This window comes from Oncorhynchus clarkii, chromosome 21 (assembly GCF_045791955.1).
Source record: "Oncorhynchus clarkii lewisi isolate Uvic-CL-2024 chromosome 21, UVic_Ocla_1.0, whole genome shotgun sequence".
Lineage (NCBI taxonomy): Eukaryota > Metazoa > Chordata > Actinopteri > Salmoniformes > Salmonidae > Oncorhynchus > Oncorhynchus clarkii.
This window is the reverse complement of record NC_092167.1, coordinates 29,002,855-29,021,705: the sequence shown is the minus strand read 5'-3', so window position 1 is coordinate 29,021,705 and position 18,851 is coordinate 29,002,855. Positions and strand designations below refer to the sequence as shown.

At 44.9% G+C, this 18,851-nt stretch overlaps 1 protein-coding gene and 1 non-coding gene across 2 annotated transcripts in view; one reads left to right on the top strand and one right to left on the bottom strand.

Annotated features, from left to right (window-relative positions):
* The window catches only part of LOC139379383 (zonadhesin, like), a 34,330-nt gene extending 33,262 nt beyond the window's left edge, over positions 1-1,068 (bottom strand). Inside the window, exon 1 of the mRNA XM_071122190.1 lies at positions 965-1,068. Coding sequence (XP_070978291.1) covers positions 965-1,068 — 104 coding nt within the window. The remainder of the gene's footprint in view (positions 1-964) is intronic.
* An 11,119-nt stretch (positions 1,069-12,187) lies between these two features.
* Positions 12,188-12,269, top strand: trnas-uga (transfer RNA serine (anticodon UGA)). The gene has a single exon. It is a non-coding gene; the product is annotated as a tRNA-Ser (tRNA).
* Positions 12,270-18,851: the final 6,582 nt, after the last annotated feature.

Sequence of the window (18,851 nt, the reverse complement as noted above, 5' to 3'; positions counted from 1 at the left end):
CAGAACATGATCTATCCTTATTCGATGTCAAGAATAAGAAATCATCGTATAAAATACACCCGCAGAGGTTATCTTCTATACTGTACAAGTAGAGTACAATTATTTAAAAGCATCAATGCATCAGAAAACAAGTGGCTGTTTTAAAATCATTCAGAATAACTTGAGAGGAAACAAGCCATTCACAGAACCTCGTGAGACACTAGCGACCAATTATTCAACCATCCAAAGTCACCGCTGTTTAAACCGGTTCCACCAGAACAGACACGGTTAGAGCGTTGGACTAGTAACCGGAAGGTTGCAAGTTCAAACCCCTGAGCTGACAAGGTACAAATCTGTCGTTCTGCCCCTGAATAGGCAGTTAAACCACTGTTCCTAGGCCGTCATTGAAAATAAGAATGTGTTCTAAACTGACTTGCCTAGTTAAATCGATAAATAAAAGATTGTCGAGTACAGTCATAGCCATGTATTTAGAGAGTTGGGCCAACTTCTGCATATTGTTCTAAATCTAGACATTTAGTTACATAGCGTTATTGAAATACACTGAGCGTACAACACATTAAGACAACCTTTCTTAATATCGAGTTACTGTTTTGTACACTCTGTGTATTTCCTATGTAATGTTTTAATGGGACCCTAACATGGCTGTCATAGAACGCTGTACCGTCATGTAAATGCATCATAAAACCTCAACAGCCAAACTCTCTAAATACTTGGCTCTGGGTATACACTATATGTCCCTCAATGATGTCTTCACAATAAGCATCAAGTTCTACAAATCATCCAACTAAATTAAAATCCTTCAAAAACGTTGCTGGTAAAGAATACTTATCAGTAAAAAACTGATAAGGTATAATAATGACAAAATCAATTTAACATTGAACCACTTCATTCAAATGATGCAATTAGACATCCACCACCATAGCACTTGGATCAATATCAAAATCTCAGCCGATCTGTCACTCACCCTTCTTCTGTGCTAGCCACTGTGCGGTACCCACATATCAACAGCAGTACACCAATGATCTTTAATGTACCCATGGCTAACATCAGAGTTAGCAGGCTGACCATTCAGTTAGCAGGGAGTGAGGCCGATCTGACGGATCGGGGGACTTTTATACATCTACAGGTGGAATGGAGTAGTTAAAAAAAAAAGAGGGGAGGAGGGAGGTGAAGAGAGGGAGAGAAGCAGGAGGTGAAGAAGGGAGTGGAGTGTATTGGAAATTCTATGACTCTGTAACCTGTATACAGGTGGGAGGAAAGTAAAGAGAGAGGGAGTTAAAGAGAGGTGGGAGGGTAAGGGAGTGGGGTGTATTAGAAATCACGAGCCTATGTCTCATGCTGTTTATTATCTTGCTTTGCACATTACAAAACCACTGTCCCAATGAGTGAATTAGTTACAATGAGTGATATGGCATGGGTGTGTTCGACTTGTGTGCTTCATCTGAAGACAGTATACAGTTAGAATGGGTGGGGATGCCCCTGAGTGGCGCAGTGGTCTAAGGCACTGCATCTCAGTGCTAGAGGCGTCACTACAGACCCTGGTTCGAGTCCAGGCTTGAAAAAGAAAAGGAGAGCTGCACACTCTAGGAGCTCAATTAAAACAATTACAAGCAAATAGATATTGTAAACCTCTTATCCATTGGCAGTAATATGTTTTCATGAGGACTGCCAGAGAGGCTAGAAAACTCCATCCACACTTGGACAATTAGTCTTGGAAACGCTGTTCGGAGTTTGGACTGGGAATCACTGTTCCGTCACCGCAGAGCAGTCCCACCCTGAGCGCGGATAAGAGGTTTTATAGGAGGTTAAGAGGTTTTATAGGAGGTCGTAAAGAGGTGCAAGCCCATGTTGTTGTCCGTCACCTATGAGTCTCACATTCACTCTCTCTCCATCTCTCTCTCTCTCTCTCTCTCTCTCTCGCTGTGGGACCCCGCCATGCTGTGTCAGTCACCTATTAAGTCTCTCTTTCGTTTCTCCATATTTCATTCTCTTTTCTCCCCTCTTTCTCTCAATGCTGTCAGGCTATCAATCTGCTGTCCATCCTGTCTGAGCAGCTATCCCCTCAAAATGCTCAAGCTCTCCGTGTAAACTACCTGTATCAGCCTATCTTTCTCACAGCCTTATTTTCATCTGTCTGACTGACCCCTTCCCGTTAACCCCCCTCCGTTGCTCCCTTGTTTCTCTCTGACCATATTTCACCATCTGGCCTTTCACCGTCGCCCTCTCCATCCCTCTACTATGATGGTCAGTCAGGAACGGTAAGGAACGGGAGTGAGATTAAACAAACTCACACTAGAGTACGAACAGTCATTTGAAAACAATTGTGTACAAACATCTCCTGTCCTATACTAGATAGTATACAATACAAGCAAAAACATCTTAAAGTAACTCAACAACATTTACATTGTTGTCACCCTAACTGAATTTCCGCCAAAGAAGTTATAGTACATTTTTTTTGTGTTTGTGACTTGATGGGACTGAAATCAAAAACTTTAAAGTGGCAATCAGCAGTCAAAATAATACCAAAGTATCCTTCCCACCCCTGTTTCGGTAAAAATATGAGGGATGGGGCTGGATATGTGAAACCTCTCTAAAACTCATATACAGAGCTATGGATGCAAGGACTGACCATCCATGATATCAAAATTATAGTTTTAACCACGTTTTGAGGCTATAAAGTGTTTGTTTTACAATTACTTTGTTTACAAATATTGGAATAAAACAAGCCTATATTTTGGATTCTGATGGGGTACGACAGTTGAACTAAGCTCATAAGTTATTTTATTTAAGAATCAATGCGTACATATCGTTAAAAAAATGGACATAGCAACTGCTGAATGCTCCTTTAAATAACCCTTGACCTGACTAATCTATAAGACTCAAACAGAGAGTCATTCATAACTGTACTCGTAAAAACACTGACATCTCAAATCAAATGAAATTAGTCACATGCGCCGAATACAACAGGTGTAGTAGACTTGACAGTGAAATGCTTACTTACGAGCCCCTAACCAAAATTGCAGGTTAAAAAAATACAGATAAGAATAAGAAATAAAAGTAACAAGTAATTAAAGAGCAGCAGTAAAATAACAATAGCGAGACTATATACAGGGGGGTATCGGTACAGAGTCAATGTGAGGGGTCACCGGTTAGTTGAGGTAATATGTACATGTAAACTCAGCAAAAAAAGAAACGGCCCTTTCTCAGTCTTTTACAAGGTAATTCGTAAAAATCCAAATAACTTCACAGATCTTCACTGTAAAGGGTTTAAACACTGCTTCCCATGCTTGCTCAATGAACCATAAACAATTAATAAACATGCACCTGTGGAACGGTCGTTAAGACACTAACAGCTTACAGACGATAGGCAATTAAGGTCACAGTTACGAAAACGTAGGACACTAAAGAGGCATTTCTACTGACTGCTCATCTGCGTGAACGTGCCTTAGTCAGGCTGCAAGGAGGCATGAGGACTGCAGATGTGGCCAGGACTATAAATTGCAATGTCCGTACTGTGAGACGCCTAAGACAGTGCTACAGGGAGACAGGACGGACAACTGATCGTCCTTGCAGTGGCAGACCACGTGTAACAACACCTGCACAGGATTGGTACATCCGAACATCATACCTGTGGGACAGGTACAGGATGGCAACAACAACTGCCCGAGTTACACCAGGAATGCACGATCTCTCCATCAGTGCTCAGACTGTCCACAATAGGCTGAGAGAGGCTGGACTGAGGGCTTGTAGGCCTGTTGCAAGGCAGGTCCTCACCAGACATCACCGGTAACACCGTTGCCTATGGGCACAAACCCACCGTCGCTGGACAGCATCATTGGACTGAGCTGGTTGTTTTTGCAGGCAATCTCAAAGCTGTGCGTTACAGGGAAGACATCCTCCTCCCTCATGTGGTACCATTCCTGCACTCTCATCCTGACATGACCCTCCAGCATGCCAATGCCACCAGTCATACTGCTCGTTCTGTGTGTGATTTCCTGCAAGACAGGAATGTCAGTGTTCTGCCATGTCCAGCGAAGAGCCCGGATCTCAATCCCATTGAGCACGTCTGGGACCTGTTGGATCGGAGGGTGAGGGCTAGGGCCATTCCCCCCAGAAATGTCCTGGAAATTGCAGGTGCCTTGGTGGAAGAGTGGGGTAACATCTCACAGCAAGAACTGGCAAATCTGGTGCAGTCCATGAGGAGGAGATGCACTGCAGTACTTAATGCAGCTCGTAGCCACACCAGATACTGACTGTTACTTTTGATTTTGACCCCCCCCCCCTTTGTTCAGGGACACATCATTCCATTTGTGCTAGTCACATGTCTGTGGAACTTGTTCAGTTTATGTCTCAGTTGTTGAATCTTGTTATGTTCATACAAATATTTACACATGTTAAGTTTGCTGAAAATAAGCGCAGATGACAGTGAGAGGACGTTTCTTTTTTTGCTGAGTTGTTTGAAAAAACCTCCAACTCAGACAATGGCGTTGATAACTGACACACACACACTCTTACCTCGTAGTACTCTCCGTTAGTGTGTTTTCAGTTTCTTTTTTTGCTGAGTTTGGGTAGAGTTATTACAGTGACTATGTATAGATGATAACAACAGAGAGTATCTAAACTCATATCTAAGCTATTAAAAATGGTAGCATGGGGAATCTCCAGCCAATACTGTTAATCTATAATCCAATGAGCATCCACACCCATTCGAGGAGTTATACACGCATAAACATAACTCTGAAAAGCAAGAATGGCTATAACATGCACTCACACAAAAGGTAGTTCAATTATGTAATAAAAAAGTAGCACTTATATGTATATATACAGTGAGGGAAAGAAGTATTTGATCCCCTGCTGATTTTGTACGTTTGCCCACTGACCAAGAAATTATCAGTCTATAATTTTAATGGTAGGTTTATTTGAACAGTGAGAGACAGAACAACAACAAAATATTCCAGAAAAACGCATGGCAAAAATGTTATAAATTGATTTGCATTTTAATGAGGGAAATAAGTATTTGACCCCTCTGCAAAACATGACTTAGTACTTGGTGGCAAAACCCTTGTTGGCAATCACAGAGGTCAGACGTTTCTTGTAGTTGGCCACCAGGTTTGCACACATTTCAGGAGGGATTTTATCCCACTCCTCTTTGCAGATCTTCTCCAAGTCATTAAGGTCTCGGGGCTGACGTTTGGCAAATCAAACCTTCATCTCCCTCCGCAGATTTTCTATGGGATTAAGGTCTGGAGACTGGCTAGGCCACTCCAGGACCTTAATGTGCTTCTTCTTGAGCCACTCCTTTGTTGCCTTGGCCGTGTGTTTTGGGTCATTGTCATACTGGAATACCCATCCACGACACATTTTCAATGCCTTGGCTGAGGGAAGGAGGTTCTCACCCAAGATTTGACGGTAAATGGCCCAGTCCATCGTCCCTTTGATGCGGTAAAGTTGTCCTGTCCCCTTAGCAGAAAAACACCCCCAAAGCATAATGTTTCCACCTCCATGTTTGACGGTGGGGGTGGTGTTCTTGGGGTCATAGACAGCATTCCTCCTCCTCCAAACACGGCGAGTTGAGTTGATGCCAAAGAGCTCCATTTTGGTCTCATCTGACCACAACACTTTCACCCAGTTGTCCTCTGAATCATTCAGATGTTCATTGGAAAACTTCAGACGGGAATGTATATGTGCTTTCTTGAGCAGGGGGACCTCGCGGGCGCTGAAGGATTTCAGTCCTTCACAGCGTAGTGTGTTACCAATTGTTTTCTTGGTGACTATGGTCCCAGCTGCCTTGAGATCATTGACAAGATCCTGTCGTGTAGATCTGGGCTGATTCCTCACTATTCTCATGATCATTGCAACTCCACGAGGTGAGATATTGTATGGAGCCCCAGGCCGAGTGAGATTGACAGCTCTTTTGTATTTCTTCAGTTTGCGAATAATCGCACGAACTGTTGTCACCTTCTTAACAAGCTGCTTGGCGATGGTCTTGTAGCCCATTCCAGCCTTGTGTAGGTTTACAATCTTGTCCATGACATCCTTGGAGAGCTCTTTGGTCTTGGCCATGGTGTAGAGTTTGGAATCTGATTGATTGATTGATTCTGTGGACAGGTGTCTTTTATACAGGTAACAAACTGAGATTAGGAGCACTCCCTTTAAGTGTGTGCTCCTAATCTCAGCTCGTTACCTGTATAAAAGACACATGGGAGCCAGGAATCTTTCTGATTGAGAGGGGTCAAATACTTATTACCCTCATTAAAATGCAAATCAATTTATAACATTTTTGAAATGCATTTTTCTGGATTTTTTTGTTGTTATTCTGTCTCTCACTGTTCAAATAAACCTACCATTAAAATTATAGACTGATCATTTCTTTGTCAGAGGGCAAACAAACAAAATCAGCAGAGGATCAAATACTTTTTTTCCCTCACTGTTATATATATATATATATATATATATATATATATATATATATATATATATATATATATATATATATATATATATATATAGAGAGAGAGAGAGAGAGAGAGATATTTTGTTTTCATAATCTTTTTTAAACTTTTGGCCAAACTCTTGAGCCGTCTGTAGCCTACTGACTAGTGGTTCTGATTTTAAATACAATAAATATGCTTCTCTGCATTTCTGCTAAGATCTGGGTAAAAAAAAAGAAAGAATGTAAGTCTTATTAAGTACATTTAGTAACGGCTTGCTTTTCTAAATCTACCAATCTTGCCAGCAGGCATGCCAGCTAAAATAATTAGACAAGCTAGCTACTCTAACTTGATTGATAGCCTGAAATGGTTTCTTGGTAGCCAGTTATGAGGTTGGGAGATGGGGAACCTATCTGGGCTAGCTAAAATCAACTTCATCAAATTGCTAGTAACTAGTAGTATTACAGAGAAAAAATGAAAAATGTACTTAATTTTTATTTTATTATTATTATTATTTTAAACAGGACAAATATTGAGGGGGCACGTGCTCCTGTGCCCCCTATGGGCATGAAGCCTCTGTCGTGGGAATAAGGATAACCTTTTTCATCCTTTTTTTCTTTTGTGTGTCAGTCAGGACAGAAAAGGTCAAATGTCACTCTTTATGGCCAGTTTTAAACACCTGTTATATCTGCATGTTTACGTTGGTACCCTGTCCTGACCAAATCTGTGTTCAAATACTATTAGAAATCTTTCAAATACTTTTACAATTTGCTTTAGTCTGCCTGGAGTGCCAAATGGGCTGGGTTTGCTGTTTTGGAACCATTCAACCGGTTCCATTAAGACAGGCAAACACAGACTGTGTACTTGAATTGATTTGAAATAGTATTTGAACCCAGGCCCTGGCCCTGAATGGTACAGTTATGTACCGGAACTATCTTAGCAACACAAGGTCATTGTTGGTGTGGTGCAATGATCTTTGTACACGTAGATACTCCAACTCCAGTCCTATATAATTGGAAACAGACTGGGTGTGGTTCGGTTGTTTAAAACATGTGGGACGGTCAAGGGGATGGCAGATAGTACAAAAGGATTATTTATTAATAACTCGATGACCTGAAATGTGATAAGTACTGCGTACGCCCCTGTGACACCTACGCTGAATATCCCCGTGACAACAAAGACAGATCTTTAAGTCACAAACCTGTGGTGCGATTGCAAAAGCAGTAGGACCCTCTGGTTGAATACCTGAAGTTAGGACGAAAGGCCCCTCTAGTGTTGATACAATATTGACACCGTTTCTCACTCTCACCTGTCCGAATGGGTCTGAATGGGTAAAGGGGTGAACATCTGCAGGGGTTCGAGTTGGTTTTGTGGAAGTGAGGAAGTAAAACGGTCATGATTCGTAAGATATACAGGGCCATTAGTACAAATCAGAATCGTGTTGTATTGTTAGGAAGGCCAGGGAAAGGCCGCAGTCAAGTCAGTCATGTAAATCTCCCACCTTAAAGTGTTGATATTGGCAAAATGCGTGTTAAGGTAGATGTGAATGATTGGGAAATCTATAGCTTTACAGGCACAGTGGTGAATCTATTTACTAGTACGATGGGGAATGTGTTTACTAGGCCTATAAATGCTGAGGTGTAAGTGAAGTAGTTGGTCTGTGAAATAGACACAGTAGGCTAGTGAAGGGGAAAAAAATATTGCTGTTTGTTTAGGGCAATCGTGAAATCACATCTCTGTTCCATTCCCTCCTATTCTATATCATTAAATCAAATAAAATTGTATTTGTCACAACAGGTGAAATGCTTAATTACAAGCCCTTAACCAACAATGCAGTTCAATAAATAGAGTTCAGAAAATACTTACTGAGTAAAATACTGGTACTGGTACTGGTACTGAGTCAATATGCAGGGTTACAAGTTGGCTAAGGTAGTTTGTACATGTAGGTGGGGTAAAGGGCCTATGCATAGATATTAAACAGCAAGTAACAGCAGTGTAAACAAAGGGGGGGGGGGGTGGTTAATGTCATTTGTCCGATTAATTGTTCAGCTGTCTTATCGCTTGGGGGTAGAAGCTGTTAATTAAGGAGCCTTTTCATCCTAGACTTGGAGCTCCGGTACCGCTTGCCGTGCGGTAGCAGAGAGAGCAGTCTATAACTTGGGTGACTGGAGTCTTCAACCATTTTTTGGGCATTCCACTGACAACGCCTATATATAGGTCCTCTGTAGCACCTTATGGTCAGATGCCGATCTGTTCAAATACCAGGAGGTGATGCAACCGGTCAGGATGCTCTCGATGGTGCAGCTGTGTAACTTTTTGAGGATCTGGGGACCCATGCCAAATTCTTTTCAGTCTCCTGAGGAGGAAAAGGTGTTGTCGTGCCCTCTTCACGACTGTCTTGGTGTGTTACGACCATGATAGTTTGTTGGTAATGTGGACACCAAGGAACTTGAAACTCTCAACCCGCTCCTCTATAGCCCCATCAATGTTAATGGGGGCCTGCTCGGCCCTCCTTTTCCTGTAGTCCACAATCAGCTCCTTTGTCTTGCTCACATTGAGGGAGGGGTTGTTGTCCTGGCACCACACTGCCAGGTCTCTGACCTCCTCCCTATAGGCTGTCTCATCGTTGTCGTGATCAGGCCTAACACTGTTGTGTTGTCAGCAAACTTAATGATGGTGCTGGAGTCGTGCTAGGCCACGCAGTCGTGGGTGAACAGGGAGTACAGGAGGGGACTAAGCACGAAACCCTGAGGGGCCCCCATGCTGAGGATCAGCGTAGCAGATGTGTTGTTGCCGACCCTTACCTCCTGGGGGTGGCCTGTCAGGAAGTCCAGGATCCAGTTGCAGAGGGAGGTGTTTAGTCCCAGGGCCCTTAACTTAGTGATGAGCTTTGCGGGCACTATGGTGTTGAACGCTGAGCTGTAGTCAATGAACAGCATTCTCACATAGGTGTTCCTTTTGTCCAGGTGGGAAAGAGCAGTGTGGAGTCCGATTGAGATTGTGTCATCTGTGGATCTGTTGGGGCGGTATGCGAATTGGAGTGGGTCTAGGGTTTTCAGGATGATGGTGTTGACGTGAGCCATGCCTTTCAAACCACTTTATGGCTATCGACATGAGTGCTACAGGGTGGTAATCATTTAGGCAGGTTACCTTTGCTTCCTTGGGCACAGGGATTATGGTGGTCTGCTTGAAACATGTAGGTATTACAGACTCTGTCAGGGAAAAGTTGAAAATGTCAGTGAAGACACTTGCCAGTTGGTCCGTGCATGCTTGGTAATATGTCTGACCTTGCAGATTTGTGAACCGAACTGTGGACCGTCTCAGGAGGTTCCGGACTGTGAACCGTCGCGGGAAGCTCTGGACTGGAAATCGTCGCCGGAAGCTCTGGACTGGGGACCGTCCCGGAAGCTCTGGACTGGGGACCGTCGCCGGAAGCTCTGGACTGGGGATCGTCGCCAGAAGCTCTGGACTGGGGACCGTCACCGGAAGCTCTGGACTGGGGACCGTCGCCGGACGCTCTGGACTGAGGAGGCGCACTGGAGGCCTGATTCGTGGGGCCGGGACAGTTCGCACCGGATTGGTGACACGCACCTCAGGGCGAGTGCGGAGAGCAGGCACAGGACGTACCTGACTGGGAACACGCACTTCAGGGAGAGTGCGAGGAGCTGGCACAGGACGTACTGGGCTGTGAAGGCGCACTGGAGACTTGGTGCGTATAGCTGGCATCAATTGTACCGGAACTTTAACACACTTCGCACGGCAAGTGCGAGGAGCTGGCACAGGACGTACCTGACTGGGAACACGCACTTCAGGGAGTGCGAGGAGCTGGCACAGGACGTACTGGGCTGTGAAGGCGCACTGGAGACCTGGTGCGTATAGCCGGCATCAATTGTACCGGAACGTTAACACACTTCTCAGGACGAGTACGGTGAGCTGACTCAGGTGGCATAAAACTAATTACACGCTCCTTAGGGCAACTGTCGTGCATCTTCCACCAACTTAACAACTCTCTCCGCTCTTTCTCCTCCAATACCTCCATCCACTCTCTGACGGTCTCTGACTCTCTCCTTTCTCCTCCAGTTTAGTCACTTGATTGAATCTGAGTCACTTGATATGGACAGTTGACAAATCACAGTTATGCAACACTGTTAGATTAAATGGCGCAAGCCACCGGCCTCCCAGGCCCTACTACCACTCACCACAATTTATTTTATGATTTCCTAATCGTTTTTTAAATTGTTGTTTTTATTTAACCTTTATTTAACTAGGCAAGTCAGTTAAGAACAAATTCTTATTTACAATGACGGCCTACCCCGGCCAAACCCTAACAATGCTGGGCGAATTGTGCACCGCCCTATGGGACTCCCAATCACAGCTAGTTGTGATGCAGCCTGGAATCTAACCAGAGTCTGTAGTGACACCTCTAGCACTGAGATGCAGTGCCTTATACCGCTGCACCACTCGGGAACCAAATCTGAACCAGATCAATTTAGGTTTGGTTTCATAAAGCGGGGGGCTAAGAAAAAGGTGTTTGCTTTAGGCTAGACAGCATTGTAAACATCTTGGCAAAAGGCATTCATTGCCCCCTATTGCCTACATTGTGCTCTGCTTGGGCCCTGGTCAAAAGTATCATACCCCATAGGTCCTGGTCAAAAGTAGTGCACTAAATAGTGAATAGGGTGCTATCTGGGACAAAGGTGATCCAGAGCCCCTCCTGGCTTGGCCAAACCAGCAGCACAGAGCCTAAATGTATGTGTATGTGTGTGTGTGTGTGTGTGTGTGTGTGTGTGTGTGTGTGTGTGTGTGTGTGTGTGTGTGTGTGTGTGTATAATGGACGCTATCAGGAATTAATGAGTCCAATCTAAGGGGGAACTCATTCCCTCCAACCCAACCCATGTGCCAATCAATCATGCAACATTGTTCACTTTCTTCAATAACTAACATCACAGCCCACACTCTGGAGAGGGGACCACAGCAAAAATACACAAAACAACACGTATTAAATTAGATATTTAGTATTTTACCAAAGATAGGAAACCTTAATATCTGAAAAAATATTAAACTGTTTGATAATACCTTGTGTTGTGTTGTCAGGGGGTTAGTTGAAGGTTCAACCAAATAGTTACATTTTCAACTTTGTGGTTCAATCACAGAATCTTCGGTTCATGTTAATCATCACAGAACACTGATGAAAATATATAGCTCACTAGTGCCACCTAGACAAATGCACAGATGTTGCATCTGCGTGCGTGCATCCAAATATGAAGGATGGACACAACTACAATTAGTATTTCTGTAGAGAAAGCTGAAGCTTGTTTCAAGAATGATGCACAAAGTATTGCTAATGTAGTCTATTCATAGATCAAATCAAATCAAATGTATTGGTCACATGCACATGGTTAGCAGATGTCATTGCGAGTGTAGCGAAATTATTGTGCTTCTAGTACCGACAGTGTAGCAATATCTAACAAGTAATATCTAACAATTCCACAACAAATATCTGATACACACAGATCTAAGTAAAGGAATGGAATAACATTAGATATAGGCCTGGTTTTGTAGGCTATTATGCGCCTCCTCACGCTGTTGATACCAATGTGTATGTGCGTCGCTCTACGTCGCAAATTGTAACAATTTACTACAATCAGATACAAACAAAATCACTGAAGAAGACAGAGCCAAATTACATTGTATCAAATTAATGACTGGTATGTAAAGACATGATTTGAACTCACTTTCTACAATGTTGTATAGCAGCTGCGATGGCCGAGTGGTTAAGGCGTTGGACTTGAAATCCAATGGGATCTTCCCGCGCAGGTTCGAACCCTGCTCGCAGCGAATGCCGGTAACTTTTCATAAAAGCCAATGTCATCGTTAACTTGCTGGTTTTTATGACTACACTTGAAAAAACTTGTACAGTTATTACGTTTTCCAGATTCCACTTGAAGAAACTTTTAAAGTTATTACGTTTTCCAGACTACACTTGAAGAAACTTTTAAAGTTATTACGTTTTCCAGACTACACTTGAAGAAACTTTCAAAGTTATTGATATTTTCCATATTGACTGACCTTCACCTTCATATTAAAGTAATGCTGGACTGTCGTTTCTCTTTGTTTATTTGAGCTGTTCTTGCCATAATATGGACTTGGTCTTTTACCAAATAGGGCTACCTTCTGTATACCACCCCTACCTTGTTACAACACAACTGATTGGCTCAAATGCATTAAGAAGGAAAGAAATTCCACAAATGAACTTTTAAATGATTTGAAATGCATTCTAGGTGACTACCTCATGAAGCTGGTTGAGAGAACGCCAAGAGTGTGCAAAGCTGTCATCAAGGCAAAGGGTGGCCACTGAAAAATCTCAAATATAAAATATATTTTGTAAGGGCGTTCGTCTGTAGGAGGAAGAGAAGCGGACCAAAGCGCAGCGTGGTGGTTATTCATGTTTTCATAAATCACTACACATGAACAAACTAACAAAAACAAGAAATGTGAAAACGCAAAACAGTCCTATCCTATGACAACAAACACAGTGACAGGAACAATCACCCACAAACACACAGTGAAACCCAGGCTACCTAAGTATGATTCTCAATCAGAGACAACTAATGACACCTGCCTCTGATTGAGAACCATACTAGGCCGAAAACATAGAAATGCCCCAAAACATAGAAAAACAAACATAGACTGCCCACCCAACTCACGCCCTGACCATACTAAATAAATACAAAACAACAGAAATAGAGGTCAGAACGTGACAGTACCCCCCCCCAAAGGTGCGGACTCCGGCCGCAAAACCTTGACCTATAGGGGAGGGTCTGGGTGGGCGTCTGTCCGCGGTGGCGGCTCTGGCGCGGGACGCGGACCCCACTTCACCATTGTCTTAGTCCGCCTTATTGTCCGCCTCCCTGGCTTACTCACCATGACCACCCCTCTCAATGACCCCACTGGACAGAGGGGCTGCTCGGGACAGAGGGGCAGCTCGGGACAGAGGTGAAGCAGCTGCTCGGGACAGAGGGACAACTGCTCGGGACAGAGGGACAACTGCTCGGGACAGAGGGGCGATAGCAGCTCGGGACAGAGGGGCGATAGCAGCTCGGGACAGAGGGGCGGCAGCAGCTCGGGACAGAGGGGCGGCAGCAGCTTGGGACAGAGGGGCGACAGCTGCTCTGGACAGAGGGGCAGCTGCTCGGGCGGCCCCTGGCTGACTGACGGCACTGGCGGCCCCTGGCTTACTTGCGGCCCCTGGCTGACTGGCGGCCCCTGGCTTACTGGCGGCACTGGCGGCCCCTGGCTGACTGGCGGCACTGGCGGCCCCTGGCTGACTGGCGGCACTGGCGGCCCCTGGCTGACTGGCGGCACTGGCGGTCCCTGGCTGACTGGCGGCACTGGCGGCCCCTGGCTGACTGGCGGCACTGGCGGCCCCTGGCTGACTGGCGGCACTGGCGGCCCCTGGCTGACTGGCGGCACTGGCGGCCCCTGGCTGACTGGCGGCACTGGCGGCCCCTGGCTGACGGGCGGCACTGGCGGCCCCTGGCTGACGGGCGGCACTGGCGGCCCCTGGCTGACGGGCGGCACTGGCGGCGCTGGGCAGACGGGCGGCACTGGCGGCGCTGGGCAGACGGGCGGCACTGGCGGCGCTGGGCAGACGGGCGGCACTGGCGGCGCTGGGCAGACGGGCGGCGCTGGCGGCGCTGGGCAGACGGGCGGCGCTGGCAGCGCTGGGCAGACGGGCGGCGTTGGCGGCGCTGGGCAGACGGACGGCGTTGGCGGCGCTGGGCAGACGGGAAGCTCAGCTGGCGCTGGGCAGGCGAGGCGCACTGTAGGCCTGATGCGTGGTGCTGGCACTGGTAGTACTGGGCCGAGGACACGCACAGGAAGCCTTGTGCGGGGAGCTGCTACCGGAGGGCTGGGGTGTGGAGGTGGTGACGGATAGACCGGGCCGTGAAGGCGTACTGGAGATCTTGAAAGCAGGGCTGGCACCAACCGCCCTGGCTGGATCTTCACCCTAGCCCGGCAGATGTGGGGAGCTGGGATGTAGCGCACCGGGCTAAGCACGCGTACTGGGGACACCGTGCGCACAACTGCATAACACGGTGCCTGACCAGCACCACGCCCGCCACAGTTAGCACTGCTAGGAGCACTGTAGTGCTGAGATGGCACAGGACGTGCAAGGCTAGGGAGATGCACAGGAGGCCTGGTGCGTGAGGCTGGCACAGTCTTCACCAGACCCCTCGCACGCACCTCAGGATGAGTATGGAGAGCTGACCCCGGTGCCATTAAATCCCTGACACGCTCCGTCGGGCGAATGTCGTGCCTCATGCACCAAACCAGCAAATCCCTCATATCTCTCTCCTCCAATTTCCCCATTAACTCCTTCACAGTCTCTGCTTCGCTCACCTCCAACACCAGCTCTGGTTCTGAGCTCCTCCTTGGCTCCTCACGATAAACGGGGGGAGTTGGCTCAGGTCTGACTCCTGACTCTGCCACACTCCCCCTGTGCCCCCCCCCCCAATAAATTTTTGGGGGTGACTCTCGGGCTTCCATCCGCTCTGCCGTGCTAGTTCCTCATAATGCCGCCTCTCTGCTTTTGCTGCCTCCAGCTCGGCCTTGGGGCGGCAATATTCTCCTGGCTCTGCCCAGGGTCCTTTCCCGTCTAGAATCTCCTCCCAAGTCCATCTCTCCAAGTAGTGCAGCCTCTCCCACTGCTGATTTTGCTGCTGCTGCTGTTGCTCCTGCTGCACCAGTCGCTTCTCCTGCTGCTGCTGTTGCTCCTCCTGCTGCTGCTGTTGCTCCTGCTGTACCTGTCGCTTCTCCTGCTGCTGCTGTTGCTCCTGCTGCACCAGTCGCTTCTCCTGCTGCTGCTGTTGCTGCCGCCTCTGTTTACCACGCCGCTTGGTCCTTGGTAGGTGGGTGATTCTGTAAGGGCGTTCGTCTGTAGGAGGAAGAGAAGCGGACCAAAGCGCAGCGTGGTGGTTATTCATGTTTTCATAAATCACTACACATGAACAAACTAACAAAAACAAGAAATGTGAAAACGCAAAACAGTCCTATCCTATGACAACAAACACAGTGACAGGAACAATCACCCACAAACACACAGTGAAACCCAGGCTACCTAAGTATGATTCTCAATCAGAGACAACTAATGACACCTGCCTCTGATTGAGAACCATACTAGGCCGAAAACATAGAAATGCCCCAAAACATAGAAAAACAAACATAGACTGCCCACCCAACTCACGCCCTGACCATACTAAATAAATACAAAACAACAGAAATAGAGGTCAGAACGTGACATATTTAGATTAGTTAAACACTATTTTTGGTTACTACATGATTCCATATGTGTTATTTCATAGTTTTGATGTCTTCACTATTATTCTACAATGTAGAAAATAGTACAAATAAAGAAAAACCCTTGAATGGGTAGGTGTGTCCAAACTTCTGAATAATGTTTTGCATTACTCATCTCATACAGTTGAAGTCGGAAGTTTACATACACCTTAGCCAAATACATTTGAACTCAGTTTTTCACAATTCCTGACATTTAATCCTAGTAAATATTCCCTGTCTTAGGTCAGTTAGGATCACCACTTTATTTTAAGAATGTGAAATGATGGACTATGATAGACAATTTACAGTGAGTAGTGTTTGTGGACCTGAAGGCAGAGGGATGTAGATTATTTTCTCGTCCGAATAATAGTGGAGAGAATTATTTATTTCAGCTTTTATTTCTTTCATCACATTCCCAGTGAGTCAGAAGATTACATATACTCAATTAGTATTTGGTAGCATTGCCTTTAAATTGTTTAACTTGGGTCAAACATTTCGGGTAGCCTTCCACAAGCTTCTCACAGTACGTTGGGTGAATTTTGGCCCATTCCTCCTGACAGAAATGGTGTAACTTAGTCAGGTTTATAGGCCTCCTTGCTCGCACATGCTTTTTCAGTTCTGACCACACATTTTCTATAGGATTGAGGTCAGGGCTTTGTGAAGGCCACTCCAATAATTTGACTTTGGTGTCCTTAAGCAATTCTTCACAACTTTGGAAGTATGCTTGGGGTCATTGTCCATTTGGAAGACCCATTTGCGACCAAGTTTTAACTTCCTGACTGATGTCTTGAGATGTTGCGTCAATATATCCACATAATTTTCCTCCCTCATAATGCCATCTATTTTGTGAAGTGCACTAGTCCCTCCTGCAGAAAAGCATCCCCACAACATGATGCTGCCACCCCCACTTCACGGTTGGGATGGTGTTCTTCAACTTGCAAGCCTTCCCCTTTTTCCCCCAAACATAACGATGGTCATTATGGACATTTTTGTTTCGTCAGACCAGAGGACATTTCTCCAAAAAGTACAATCTTTGTCCCCATGTGCAGTTGCAAACCGTAGTCGGGCTTTTTTATGGCGGATTTGGAGCAGTGGCTTCTTTCTTGCTGAGCGGCCTTTCAGGTTATGTCGATATAAGACTTGTTTTACTGTGGCTATAGGTACTTTTGTATCTGTTTCCTCCAGCATCATCACAAGGTCCTTTGCTGTTGTTTTGGGATTGACTTTTCGCACCAAAGTACATTTATCTCTAGGAGACAGAATGCGTCTCCTTCCTGAGCGGTATGACGGCTGCGTGGTCTCATGGTGTTTATACTTGTGTACTATTGTTTGTACAGATGAACGTGGTACCTTCAGGCGTTTGGAAATTGCTGACGTCTTGGCTGATTTCTTTTGATTTTCCTATGATGTCAAGCAAAGAGGCACTGAGTTTAAAGGTAGGCTTTGAAATACATCCACAGGTACACCTCCAATTGACTCAAATGATATCAATTAGCCTTTCAGAAGCTTCTAAAGCCATGACATAATTTTCTGGAATTTTCCAAGCTGTTTAAAGACGCAGTCAACTTACTGTATGTAAACTTCTGACCCACTGGTATTGTGATACAGTGAATTATAAGTGATACCGTTGGAAAAATTACTTGTGTCATGCACAAAGTAGATGTCCTAACCGACTTGCCAAAACTAGTTTGTTTTCAAGAAATTTGTGGAGTGGTTGAAAAACGAGTTTTAATGATTCCAACCTAAGTGTATGTAAACTTCCAACTTCAACTGTATGTATATACTGTATTCTATCCTATTCTACTGAAACATAGTCTCTGCTGCGCTTACATTGCTAATCCAAATATTTATACATTCTTAATTCCATTCCTTTACTTTGGATTTGTGTGTATTGTTTGTATTGTGAAACTGTTAGATATTACTTGTCAGATATTACTGCACTGTTGGAGCAAGAAACACAAGCATTTCGCTACACCTGAAATAACATCTGCTAAACACGTGTATGTGTCTAACTATCTTAGCTGGCATTCCTGCTGGCAAGATTTCTAGACTTTAGAAAAGTAAGCAATTACTAAATGTACTGAAAAAGACTCACATCCTTTCAATCTTTTACCCAGATTTTAGCAGAGACGCAGAGAAGTATATTTAGTTTCTTTAAAAAAAATTGCCACCTGTCACCAGACAGACAGACAGACAGACAGACAGACAGACAGACAGACAGACAGACAGACAGACAGACAGACAGACAGCTCAAGGGGTATGCCTGGATATGCAGAAAAAAAATATATATTTTAAATAGAATTAAGAATAATGGATATGGCTCTAGATAGCAGGAAAAAGCTTTTTCAAGCTTAAAAAAAAGACACCACCTCCAGACCACTCCTCAGCCATCCTCACATACTTTGTTCCCCTTCCGAGTTTCATAATGTCAAAGTGGAATGAGTCAATAAGTATTCAACCCCTTTGTTATGGCAAGCCTAAATAAGTTTAGGAGGTCAAATGTGCTTAACAAGTCACATAATCACTACCTCATCTCTGTACCTCACACATTGAATTTCAAACACAGGTTCAACCACAAAGACCCGGGAGGTTTTCCAATGCTTCGCAAAGAAGGGCACCTATTGGTAGATGGGAAGAAAATAAAAGACGACATTCAATATCCCTTTGAATATGGTGAAGTTATTAATTATACTTTGGATTGTGTATCAATATGCTCAGTCACTATATAGATACAGGCGTCCTTCCTAACTCAGTTGCTGGAGAGGAATGACACCTTTCAGGGATTTCACCAAGACGCCAACAGTGACTTTAAAACAGTTATGGAATTTAATGGATATGATAGGAGAAAACTAAGGATGGATCAACAACATTGTTGTTACTCCACAATACTAACCTAATTAACAAAGTGAAAATAAGGAAGCCTGTACAGAATAGAAATATTCCAAAACATGCATCCTGTTTGCAGACAGTCACTAAAGTAAAACTGCAAAAAATGTGGCAAAGCAATTAACTTTTTGTTCTGAATACAAAGTGTTATGTTTGGAGCAAATCCAACACATTACTGAGTACCACTCTCCATAT